General features: G+C 45.5%; 1 protein-coding gene across 50 annotated transcripts in view; it reads left to right on the top strand.

The window, feature by feature from the left end:
• SORBS1 (sorbin and SH3 domain containing 1) overlaps positions 1-12,613 on the top strand; it is a 289,445-nt gene that overhangs the window by 235,333 nt on the left and 41,499 nt on the right. For 46 of the 50 annotated variants that reach the window (XM_054034656.1, XM_054034671.1, XM_054034661.1 and 43 more), the window contains 3 exons: positions 1,635-1,718; positions 10,568-10,633; positions 11,206-11,307. The exons of 1 other annotated variant lie outside the window; for it this stretch is intronic. In XM_054034656.1, the coding sequence (XP_053890631.1) occupies positions 1,635-1,718; positions 10,568-10,633; positions 11,206-11,307 (252 nt within the window). The remainder of the gene's footprint in view (positions 1-1,634; positions 1,719-10,567; positions 10,634-11,205; positions 11,308-12,613) is intronic. 3 more of the 50 variants (XM_054034659.1, XM_054034694.1, XM_054034670.1) reach the window with 2 other exon arrangements.

The following is a 12,613-nucleotide window of genomic DNA, read 5'->3' as shown; positions in this document are numbered from 1 at the left end:
GGCGTTGGGCAAGTCACTTCATGACTCTTCCTCACTTTTCCCACCCCTGTAAACTGGGGGTGATAATACTTACTCACCTACTGTACACCACAGAGGCCCTGTAATAGGTAAAGGGTCAAAGTCAGCCTTGGCATACATGTCCACAACTCCTGACTGACTCACTTCAGCGGAAGCTGGATCCACTTATGGAAGGGCGGAATTTGGTTCATTGATTTTTAAAGTCCTTTGAAGATGCCTACAGGTGAAATTTGTCTAAGTGCTCAGTATTAGTGGGCAAAATTATTTGCATCTCTCTTCACTGAGTTATTGTATAAACACCTTAATTTCGGGGCAGGATTCTGGACTGCACCTCAGTAGACACACTGCAGAGAAGGTATAGCCCAGGAGGAGTGAGGGACCAGGGTGGCTTTATGCCAACTTTTTGCCTTTCAGATTTTTAGCTGCTGAGGGAGCTGAAATGGCCGAGTGTAAGCCACCTCGGGGCTGCTCTAACTTATGGAAGCCTCCCCGGTGTTGCCTACAGCATGCGCAGCAGTCCAGAGTCACTTGTAGTATTCAGTGTCATGGAAAAACTCCCTTCTGCAGTCTGACTCTGACACATCTCCTGCACTAGCACTAGTGGGTGGAGTGGATAGCACTGGGCTACTTATATTGACTCCTGTGGATGGCCCCTATACACCACAACAGAAGCATGTATAGGCTGAGGTGTGGGCCTCCATGTCCTGCTGCAATTACTATACATTTATAATACACTTAGGTCCACTTAAATTAAAGGCTAGTTCCATTTAAATCAAATTTAACCAGATCTATCTTTGTAATCTAGAGCACTGGATTTGTTCTCTCATGTCACCAAAAGTATAGTTACACAACTTTAAGTTGTTTTGTTAAAATAGATTTTAGGCATGAAAGGGAGCTTTCTTTTCAGCTGTGCTGTTACCTGTCCTGTCTGGTTTTTCCTTCATTCTGGTTTTGTCCGATTCTCTAACATTTATTTGTGAATAAGCAAAGTATATTGTCTTCCTATTCATCCCCTTTGAGAACTTTCAGAAGTGTGCTCTCTCTAATTGTGTCCTCTTCGATTTAGAATGCCACCTCTCAGTCTGTTTGCTGTGTATGGACCACAGTTTCTCGCATATCCACATGCTGTTAAAGATGCAGTATATTTAATGCTGATCTGGGGCTCAACAATAGATAATTTGCATTTTTCAATCTTATTTATTTATTCAAAATGAAAATTCAAAAAAAATTATAGGCTTAAAAGCTCTCTCAGATTCAAGGTTAACAGTAGGAGCAAAGGACTGTAAATTAGAAATCCCGAGGTCCTTTCCTAGCTCTTCCACTGACTTGCTGTGTGATCTTGAGCAAATTACTTAACCACTATCTGCCTCAGTTTCCCCATCTAAAAATTGAACTAATACTCTCCCAGGGGTGCTGTAAGGTTTAATAAATGGCTGTGAAACATTCAGAGATCCTTGAATGGAAGGTATTGTAGAAGTACTAAATTATTAGGCTAACTATCCGCATTATTCAATTGAAAACATTGAGACTGCATCTCTAACAGTCCCTTTCCTATGTATTCTTTGCATAATGTTATCCTTCTCTTTCTTCCATTTCCCTATCACCAACTCCTTTAGACTCGGGATATAAGCCCAGAAGAGATAGATTTAAAGAATGAACCTTGGTATAAATTCTTTTCGGAATTGGAGTTTGGGAAACCGGTAAGTTTGCTAGCTGCAATGATTGATAAAGTCAACCTGCATTTTGTAATGATGCTGTTGCAACTCTACTCTACTCTAGTTCCTAGATACTCAATGAGACAGCCCTTCCAGATTGAAACATGACAGTTCATAACTGAGCCTTGGCACTGACATATACTAGTAGTTCAGTGACCATTTTAAAACATTTTAAAGATATAATATTTGACCTTCAACTTCACAGGAAAATATGCCAACTAGTGAGGCAATATCACTTTCATGTGTCAGAGTTCAGTTTGAGGTTTTACTTGTTAAAGATAGCAAAGATTGTTCTCATTCATTTATTTGTCCCCTTTTCCATACTCTCGTTCCCTCCTCCTCCTCACAAGATCTAGGATGGCTGCTACTTAACCTCTTAAATAACTTTAAGTCAATGAGAGTCACTGTCATATTATAGCCCTGGGTCCTTCGTCTGTGCTCAGAAAGTACCAGCTGTCTATAAACTGATCTTGACCCTGTTCCCTGCTCTTTGCCTTCTTCATGCAACCTGTTCTCTGCCAAATATGTTGCAGTGGTTTGCATCAAGGATCCCAGGGTTGTTCCCAGAAACAATCCCCTCCAAAAAGTCAAAGCAAGAAAATCATATTTTTATTTCCAATCCAGCCGCATAGCCTGGATTTTACAGCTATAAGAATGATTAAATGAATCCTAATTATCCAATAAGGACAGGTGCCTTTTGGTGGAGGGATGTGTTGATTGTCTGGGCCATTTAAAATTTTTTAAAATTTTATCCCTGTGTTCTTAAGAACTTCTTTAGTCTTACTGCCTGATTCTTATATCGCTTATTGCTGTTTTTCCACTAGTGCAATTGCTTTGACTTCAGTGAAGTTATTCCTGATACTCTCTGCTATCACTGAGAGCAGAATCCAAGCCCACAGCTCCTCCCATATACTGTACAAGTTTCAGTAACTCAAATCTCATAAGCCTCTTCCAGCAATTACAATTTATGGGCTCAGTCCTGTGCTCCTCATGCAGCCCCTTTAACTTCGTTACAAGATCAGGGAGAGACATGTTTCACTGAACATGTCATAGGAGGAGTGTACTTTTGGGGCTTGAGCAGAACTCTTGGGATCTCACCCCTCCCTCTATGTCCTTGGGCCAAGTCACTCTCTGCCTATCCAATAATACTCACCTACTCTGCTAAGATACAAGTGAGATTTGAGAAATGTTTATAAAGCATTTTAAGACCATTGCATAGATAGTGCTGAGGAAGTGCAGCATGTAGTTCTAAGTTAGTACAGTAACTTCATATCCCATTATACGCTGCTGCACCAGAACAAGGGACATTTTATACTTATCTAGCACAGTGCACATTGCACTTCTCCCAAGCCAGAACCATTGCAGCTCACTTCCTCATGCCTTGCACTTTATGGTGGAATTTTCCAAAGTGCTCAACGTTGGCCTCTCTGTGCTCCCATTGACGTCACTGGTAGAACAACCATTGCCTTAAGTGGAAGCAGAGGTAGACTAATGCTGAGCACTTTGGAAAATCCCATCCTGTGCCTGTATTGCAGTGTGTACATATAGTAAAACAAACACACCCACTCACTGTGTATTTGTCTAAGGCACAATTCTGCCCTGACCCATTCCCCCACTGCACTCGTTGGCTTCAATGGTGAATTGCACACAAGCATCTGAAGACATGGATATATTTTAGCTTTAGACTTGTTGCCATTATGATTTAAAGAAGGCACCAGTGATAGTAGTGAAGCCTTCAGGACACATGTCCTTGCTTTCCACAAGGCTGGGAGGAGCCTGTCTCTGCCTACAGATGCTGGTAGCAGACCCTTGGCTATACAAACAATACGGCCTTTAGGGCAGCAGTGGGGAACCTTTTTTCTATCAGGTGCCATTGACTCACAGAAAAAAATCAGTCATGGGCCACACACAGCCCCACAGGGGTGGGGGCGGAGGTTCGGGGCTTCCCTCCGCAGCAGGATGAGCTAACACTCGTGACTCCGAGGTTCAGGGCTTCCCCTAGGCTCTGGGGTGGGGCCAGAAATGAGGGGTTTAGGGTGCAGGAGGGGGGTTCCAACCTGGGGCAGGGGGTTGATGGTGCGGGCTCCAGATGGGCGGCGCTTACCTCAGGCAACTCGCGCTCGCTGGTGCAGTGGGGCTAAGGCAGGTTCCCTGCCTGCCCTGGCTCTGCGCTGCTCCAGGAAGTGGATGGCATGTCCAGCCCTTAGGCAGAGGGGCCAGGGTACTGCGCGGTGCAAGCTGCCTATGCCTGCAGGCGCTGCCCCCGCAGCCCCCATTTTGGCCAATGGGAGCTGCGGAGCCGGCGCTGGGGTCAGGGACAGTGCGCAGAGCTTCCCTGATAACCCCTGCTCCTAGGGGTCCCTGCTCCTAGGGGCCGCAGGGACATGCCAGTTGCTTCTGGGAGCTGCACAGAGCCGACCGGACTTTTAACAGCTTGGCAACCCTAACTTCCCCCCACAGCAGCGGGGAGGGGACGCCGAGGCACTGGGCTTCCAGCCTGCAGCATGGAGACTTACTGCAGGCCGGATGAAATGAAGCAGTAGACCGGATCCGGCCCACGGGCCATAGGCTCTGGCCCACGGGCCATAGGCTACCCACCCCTGCTTTAGGGCATACTGCATATTTGTCCTCTCTTCAGTCACATTCCTTAAAATTGGCTTAAATCAATGCTTAATATCTAAAACCTTGCTCAAAGCAGCAGAAATGGGAGGGGATGTTTCTCCAACATTCGTATTTGTGTCTTTAGTCATGGAGCCATGTCCTCTCCACCTGCTCAGCCTCTGAGAGGGGATTCCCAGATTAAAATAGTGTTCCAAGCAGAAACATATGTTGTTCTTCAAATGCTTGTTCAAGTCCATTCCATGTCATGTCATGTCAGTGCGTGGTATCCATAGGACCGGTCCTATCGCCCCCTCGTGGCCCACACTCATATGCCAGTATAAGGGGTGCTGCTGGCCCCTCGCCATCTCCGTTCCTCCTTACCGCCCGTGATGGTTGGACCAGTGTTCTCTTGCTTTGGCAAACCTTCTCCAGTGGTTTACTGAACTCTTCTTTGTAAATAGTTAGTTAGTGTTAGTTAATAGGTGTTAGTTCTTGTTAGTTTGTTAGGCCCCTTAAGGAACATTGTTCCCGGAACAGGGTACGCCCCAGTCCCCAGACTTCAAACTATGTGCCGCCTATGCTAAGCCCATGCCAGAGAGCTATCCCCACTCCAGTTGCCTAAAGTGCCTGGGAGAGGCTCACATCAGAGATAAGTGCAGCATCTGCTAGGGCTTCAGGCTGCACCCTCAGAAGGACAGGGACATCAGGTTGAAAGCCCTGCTGATGGAAGCCACACTTAGACTGGCCTCCAAGCTGAGTCGGTTGGACTCAGCAGCGAGCACGGTTGCCTCAGTGCGTAGTGCTTCTCCGGCACGGTGTGCCCCTCGACATCATTCAACATCCCCAGCGCAGAGGAAGCGGCACAAGAAATGCACAGAGAGAGGGTGCTCTCTGGTGTCCAAGGGGGACCAGAGAGACTTGGGGAGTGAGGTGTGACCTGCACTGGGCCACTTGCCATTCCGACAGACCATCTGCAAATCCAGCCCCCCAACCTGTGACCTACCTCAAACGCCCTTACATGGGATGAACTATCATGGAATCATAGAATCATAGAAGATTAGGGTTGGAAGAGAACTCAGAGTTGGTCATCTACTCCAACCCCTGCTCAAAGCAGGACCAACTAAATCATCCCAGCCAGGACTTTGTCAAGCTGGGCCTTAAAAACCTCTAAGAATGCAGATTCCACCAGGTCCCACGGTAACCCATTCCAGTGCTTCACCATCCTCCTAGTGAAATAGTTTTTCCTAATATCCAACCTAGACCTCCCCCACTGCAACTTGAGACCATTGCTCCTTGTTCTGTCACCTGCCACCACTGAGAACAGCCGAGCTCCATCCTCTTTGGAACCCCCCCTTCAGGTAATTGAAGGCTGCTATGAAATCCCCCCCTCACTCTTCTCTTCTGCAGACTAAATAAGCCCAGTTCCCTCAGCCTCTCCTCATAAATCATGTGCCCCAGCCCCCTGATCATTTTCATTGTCCTCTGCTGAACTGTCTCCAATTGCCTCACCAGTGCCAAATAGAGGGGAATAATCACTTTCCTCGATCTGCAGGCAATGCTCCTACTAATACCCTTACATATAAATGTGAAGGAGCTCAGAGCAATATGCTTGGCCTTCAAAGTGTTCCTTCTACAGCGCTCAGGCAAAAGTGTGAAAGTATTGACAGACAATACAGCATCAGTGTTTTTTGTCAAAAAACAGAGGGGCCCACTCCAAGATCTTCTGCCAGGAAGCCCTCAGTCTATGGGATTTCTGCGTGAAGCATTCCACTCACCTGGAGGTATCGCCCCGCCCTGGGGAGCGGAACGTGCCGGCGGATCGCCTCAGCAGGTCCTTTTCCTCTCACCACGAGTGGTCTCTCCACTCAGAGGTCGCCAGTGTCATCTTCCAGAGGTGGGGAACTCCCCAGGTGGACCTGTTCGCCACCACGCAGAACAAGAAATGTCACTGCTTTTGCTCAAGGTTCGGTCAAGGCAAAGGTTCTCTCTCAGATGCCTTCCTATGATCATGGTTAGACAGCCTGCTGTACTCTTTCCCTCTGATTCCCCTAGTTTGCAAGCTCTACTAAAGATCAAAAGGGACAAGGCGAAGGTTATCCTGGTCGACCCAGCATAGCCTCGCCAGCATTGATTGGGTATGCTCCTAGATCTCTGTCGCATCTCCATGGCTCCTCCCTCTCAGACCAGACATGATACCGAAGGATCACGGAAGGCTCCTTCATCCGAACCTCATAGGCCTACACTTGACAGCATAGCTGCTGCCTGGCTAAATCCAGAGGAGAGGGCATGCTCAGAGCTCAAAGCAGATCCATCAGGTTTTGCTAGGTAGCAGAATGCCCTCTACCAGAGGCCACCTATCTAGCCAGGTGGAAATGCTTCACTCGCTGGATGGCCAAGTGGAGCCTTTGCCCAGCACAGGCCTCATAGAATAGAATCATAGAATATCAGAGTTGGAAGGGACCTCAGGAGGTCATCTAGTCCAACCCCCTGCTCAAAGCAGGACCAATCCCCAGACAGATTTTTGCCCCAGATCCCTAAATGGCCCCTTCAAGGATTGAACTCACAACCCTGGTTTTAGCACACCAGTGCTCAAACCACTGAGCTATCCCTCCTTGCAGTTCATCTTAGAGTATCTCTAAGGTCTTTCATTGTCATCAATCAAGGTTCATTAGCAGTCATCTCAACGTTCCCACCCCCAATCCAAGACAACTTGGTCTTTGCCCAGGAGATGATGAGCAGGTTCATCAAGGAGTTGGAGAGGCGCTACCCACAGGTTCGTGACCCAGTTCCACCTTGGAACTTAAACCTGATTTTGTCTAGGCCCTTGGCGTCCTGCTCCTTGCTGCTTCTCTCGTGGAAGGCTGCTTTCCTGGTAGCAATCACTTCAGCCAGGAGAGTTTCTGAGTTGACCTTGGAGCCTCCCTATACTGTTTTCTTCAGAAATAAGGTCCAACAGTGTCCCCACCCAACCTTTCTACCCAAGGTGGTGTTGCAGTTTCATGTCAACCAAGACATTTTCCTGCCTGTCTTCTTCCCGAAACTGCACAAGACAGGAGAGAAACGACGCTTACACTCCCTGGACGTTAGAAGGGCAGTAGCCTTTTATATTGACAGGACAAGTCCCTTCCACAAATCTACGCAGTTTTTTGTTGCTATCACAGATAGAATAAAGGGTCTCCTGGAGTCATCCCAGAGGATCATCCTGGATCACAGCCTGTATCCAGGCCTTCTTTGAACAAGCAAAGGTCCTGCCTCCGGCTATCATGAAGGCCCATTCTACGAGAGCGCAAGCATCTTCAGGAGCTTTCATGGCACACATTCTGATCCAGGACAGCTGCAGGGCTGTGACATGATCATTGGTTCACATGTTTGCGTCCCACTATGCCATCACCCAACTGGCCAGAGATGATGCCAATTTTGGAAGAGCTGTGTTACAGTTGGCATGCTCACGATTTCGTAGCCCATCTCCAAGGACACTGCTTGTGAGTCACCTGACATGGAATGGACAGGAGCAAGCACTCAATGAAGAAAAAACGATTACTAACTTTCCATAACTACTGTTCTTCAAAATATGTTGCTCATGTCCATTCCATGACCTTCCCTTCTACCCCACCATTGGAGTTGACGGCAAGAAGGAACTGAGAGGGCGAGGGGCTGGTGGCACCCTTATAGTGACACATGAATGCAGGCCTCCAGGGGCAATAGAGCCGCCGCTAACAATAACATTGTGGGAAAACTCTCCGGCAATGTTGCATGCAGCGCATGCACAACTGACATGACATGGAATGGACATGAGCAACACATCTCAAAGAACAACCATTATGAAAGGTAGGTAACTGTTTTTTGCAACCACTTGGGTAGATAGCACTGAGAAGTTCCCCCTGCATTAATGAACCTGCAAGGGGTCTAAGTAGAAAAATGAAGATAAGAAGAAGCAAGGCCCACCAATGCCTTCCAGCTCCTGCTGCAGACCCACCAATGGCCTTCTTGCTACAGTCCTGCCAAAGACTTCCATCCATCCCTCCCACGACTGCCTCCCCTCTCTCCTGCATTCAGAAGAAATTAAGTTAATCCGAAGGGATCCTGGTGGAGGAATCCTTTCCATCATCTTAACCTTATGCATGTGAATGAGAATCACTGCAGTTAAACATTTGACCCTAAGTACACAGTGATAGCATTGTTAGCCCAGTCTGTCTTGTGGTCTGGGGCTTCTAGGTGTCCCCTGTAGCTGCTTCCTCATATTTCTGTCTTGAAAATTTCTGATGCCCTCCCGCGGCAGCTCCTGGTAGTGCGATAGCTGTGCAGCCACTTGGCTGATGGAACTGCCCTGTGAGTCCATGCGCATGATCTGGGCACCATGCTGCAGTGTTACATCAATCTCATTGATGCAACGTGTGACCTTTTAGTCTGTGAGTAATCTGCCGCGACTGGAAACTGTGGCAAGTTGAACAATGCTTCACTGAAGTTCAGCTCTGTAAGATGAGCTCTGCTGCTCGCTTGGTCTGAAAAAGCAGCTGACAGCTCTCAGCAGTAGTACTCCTCCAGGCTGCTAGAAAGCCAGGTCATCGAATGTCACTGGTAAATCACGTTTAATCAGAGGTCCCCTGTTAACATGACTTTGAATTGAGCAAGTCTCAGCAGTCGTCCTGGTATGGATGAAGTGAGGCTCAGGATTCCCAATCCATTCCTAGCCAGTCCCATGGGACCGTGCAGGCAATGTCTCAGTTGTTTGAATGAGATTCGATGTTCAGTTCCCATAGAGCTTAGGACAATTTGGCAGCATGGACTCTTTTTTTGGATATATCACTGAGACCCTTCCACCTCACACCCCATACGCTTATTCCCTAATTCTGATTTTCCACAGGACCTGTCCACAGAATATAACATTCAGTCAATAGTTCCATTGGCTTGTCAAACGCACACCAGCACCTTCACCCGGGCAGTTGCAGTTTGGCTCTTTGCTCCAATACTGGGAAGCGGGGGTTGGGGAAAGGGAGACCCGCATTGACTCTGCAAGACTGTCTTCCATAGCCCTAAACACTGATGACTGTCAACAACAGACCTCTTGGGATTCATAATAGCCATTTATAGTGTCTGCAGCCCAAAAGGTGGCAGTAAAAAGTAGAAATATGCTCAATCCAGAAACCCAGATCCAGGCAATCCCAGAACTTTGGAGAAATTCAGATCAGGAGCCGAACTTCAGAGCAAGATTGCTGCTCAATTCCACCTCCAGTAAAACTGACATTGGTGAACTCTCTCTAGTCTCTCTCAATGACTCTCAGGTGCTCAGATACCACAGCCGTGTGAACAGTGTAAACACCTAGGACTGTGCTCTGTTTGTAAAACAAGAAGCAGTTTTTTTTTCTGTTTGGTAATGTGATCAGTAAGTTTATTCTGGATTCACTGAGAGAGAATAGACAGTCTCTGCAGCTGCTTCACCCATGGGAGCTGTGCTGTTGGGAAATGTGTGTAGCATGGCATTATCCAATTAGCAAGGGAAATCATGACAAAAGGATTTCATTCCGAACAGGCCTCTGCAACATTACGGATCCCACCATAGTTAAAAACAAACAAACAAAAACCCCAAAGCCATAAAATGTAGGTTGAATTTTCTTTTGCAAAGTTCATTACCCCCACATCCTCCCAAAAAGGTGAAATGAAAAATAACACCTGTGCATTCTCATTGCTCTACAATGCCAACACTGGAAATTCAGCCATTTATTAACATGGTATGTATTCACAGTTGGGAGCGGGGATGGAGGGGGGAAATATATCTCCTTTTTATTTATGAAAGGCCATTGTTCTACCCCTTCCTTTTGAAAAGAAGAATGAGCAAGAAAACACCTTTATTCTTATTGTGATTTCTTTTTTGTTGTTTTGTTGGGTTTTGGGGTGTTTTTTGTTTAGAATGCTTTACAACTGCCTGTGCCTTCCCTCTGGGTGGTGCAAAATCCATGAAAACATCTTAGAAAAATAAAAAATGGCTTCAGACAGTATTTAAAACACCTCTCCCTAAATTGTGCATGTGCCCTTGGCCTTCCATAATCTTTTGGTATTTGTGCTACAGCAGATTGCCCTTTTTTTTTCTCTCTTTTTTTTTTTTTATTTTATTTTATTTTCAGTATTGATGCAAATCCCTAATGTATCCCTCTGTGTTCTAATCCAGTTTCCATATTCTCTGTGATGTCTTTCCTTATCTTCATTTCCTCATTTCCTCCTCTGCTTTCCATCAGCCTCCAAAAAAGATATGGGATTATACTCCTGGAGATTGCTCTATACTTACTAGGGAGGATAGAAAGGTAATTCTATCTCACATATGTTGTACCACAGTATGCTGTGTGTGTGTGTGTGGTTTTTTTTTTTAATCTGGCATCGTTTGGGTTTTATGAGTGTGTGTGGGTGGTGACTCTATTTTTTTTAATTTGGCATGAACTCATTATCCTAACAATTAAGTTGGCCAGTAAATCGTTTCAATAAGCAGTCCTTAAAACATAATCTACCATAAAGATGAGTGGTTGTTTTGTGTTCTTGACCTGCAATGATAATTGTACTAACAGCATATTGCATCAATGTTACAGTATCATCTGTTTGGTTTTTTTACAGGTGGGTTTTATGATACTTATGGTTTTTACAATTAGATTCCAGCAGGCCTGGTGCATCTCTGAATGTAAATATTAAATGCCTACAACCATTGTATCTGTGATTATTGAAAAGTGATTAATTACTGGTGAATTTCTGTGTCTTATCCATACCATCTTTGTCTTTTTTTTTTTTAAATAAAAAGGCTCTTTTATTTCAAAATTAACATTCCTTTGTTTTCCCCTAACCCTAAGCATTATTTTTCCCATTCTTCTTCTCCTTCTTTAACCAGACTGATCTAGAAAAAGACATTTACCTCTACCAGACTGAGTTAGAGGCAGATTTAGAACAAATGGAGAAGCTTTATAAAGCGCCAGATAAAAAGCCATCGAAGGTATTTCCTCTTCTTTTCATGCTGCCAATCCCTGTTTCCCAACTCTCTGCTCTCTCTATTCACTGCTGTATGATTATTAAACGGGGCTGGGGTACATAATGCCCCAACCATTCTGATTGCATGGCTTGCTGTGTAGCTGTCAGAAATGATAAAACATGATGCTGAGAATCTGGCTCGAAATCCATTTCAGCTACAGTGTTTCCCCCTCCCCCTCCACCTTTTCTAGGGTTTGTTTGGAGTTTGGTGTCTCTACAAAACCCCCTCACTATTTTTCACATGAATAGGCAGCGGCAATCGGCTTTAAATTCTTGGTTGACGTCATGTCACCATCTTGTGCCTTTCAAGCGATCTGCCTTCCCACATTTTTTTCACACATACCCCACTCTTATGTCAGGATGCTGTGCCTATCCTAAGATCTGGATTTTTTGCAAGAGATTTTATGCAACTGTCCTTAAGCTGCAATCAGTGCGGCCTTCTTGAGCAGGGTAGCTATCGCTGCTGTCCTGATGAGAACTAATCCTAGACTAGAAAGATTAATTCGGTAATGCTCCTATTATTATTATTATTATTATTTTATTTTATTATTTTATTTTAAAGCTACAATAATTTTGATTGGGACTTGGAAGCTGCTCTTTCAAAGACCTCATTAGCTTTTGTATATCATCTGCATTTCTTCCAGTTTATGAATCTATATATGGGGACAGGGGGAGAGACAGACTAAAAGGTAAACATAGTATTTCTTCCCAAATTGCCTCAAATTATTAAACAATGTGCCTAGGAAGCGTTAGCTGGATTAAAAGTGAGCCGATGGGAGCTGGCTTTTGCTACTGAAGCTGTGCAGCTGGCATTGCACCTTAAGGAAGGAACCTGGGCTTAGCCATTTCTTTTCTTGTTAGCAGGATGATATTGATTTGAACGCTGAGGAATGTATTATGCTGCAGAAATGTGATTGTACCTTTAAAGAAAACGGGGGCGGAGGGTATAGGGGGAAAGCTTGGGGAAATAATTATAAGCATGTGTCTCCTGGTCCTGGCCCGGCTGGTTCTCTTTTCTAGCTTTTGGCTTTATTCACAATGACTCATTTGCAGACAATAGAGTAGGCACCGTGAAAAGTCATCGGCTATGCTTAAAACCTGTTGCTGCCCTGAAGGGCCCCAAGAAAATTGTTGGTCTTCTGCAGAGACATTGCTGTATTAGACTGCATTTAAACTGAAATCTCAATGTTTTCTGAAGGCCAGTATAGCTGAAAAATGACTTAAGCAAGGCTTTTTCTTTCTCTTTGCATCTCTTTGTGTATCAATGACTT

This window comes from Malaclemys terrapin, chromosome 7 (genome assembly GCF_027887155.1).
Source record: "Malaclemys terrapin pileata isolate rMalTer1 chromosome 7, rMalTer1.hap1, whole genome shotgun sequence".
Taxonomy (NCBI): domain Eukaryota; kingdom Metazoa; phylum Chordata; order Testudines; family Emydidae; genus Malaclemys; species Malaclemys terrapin.
Note: the sequence above shows the minus strand (reverse complement) of the source record. Positions and strands in the feature narration are given on the sequence as shown.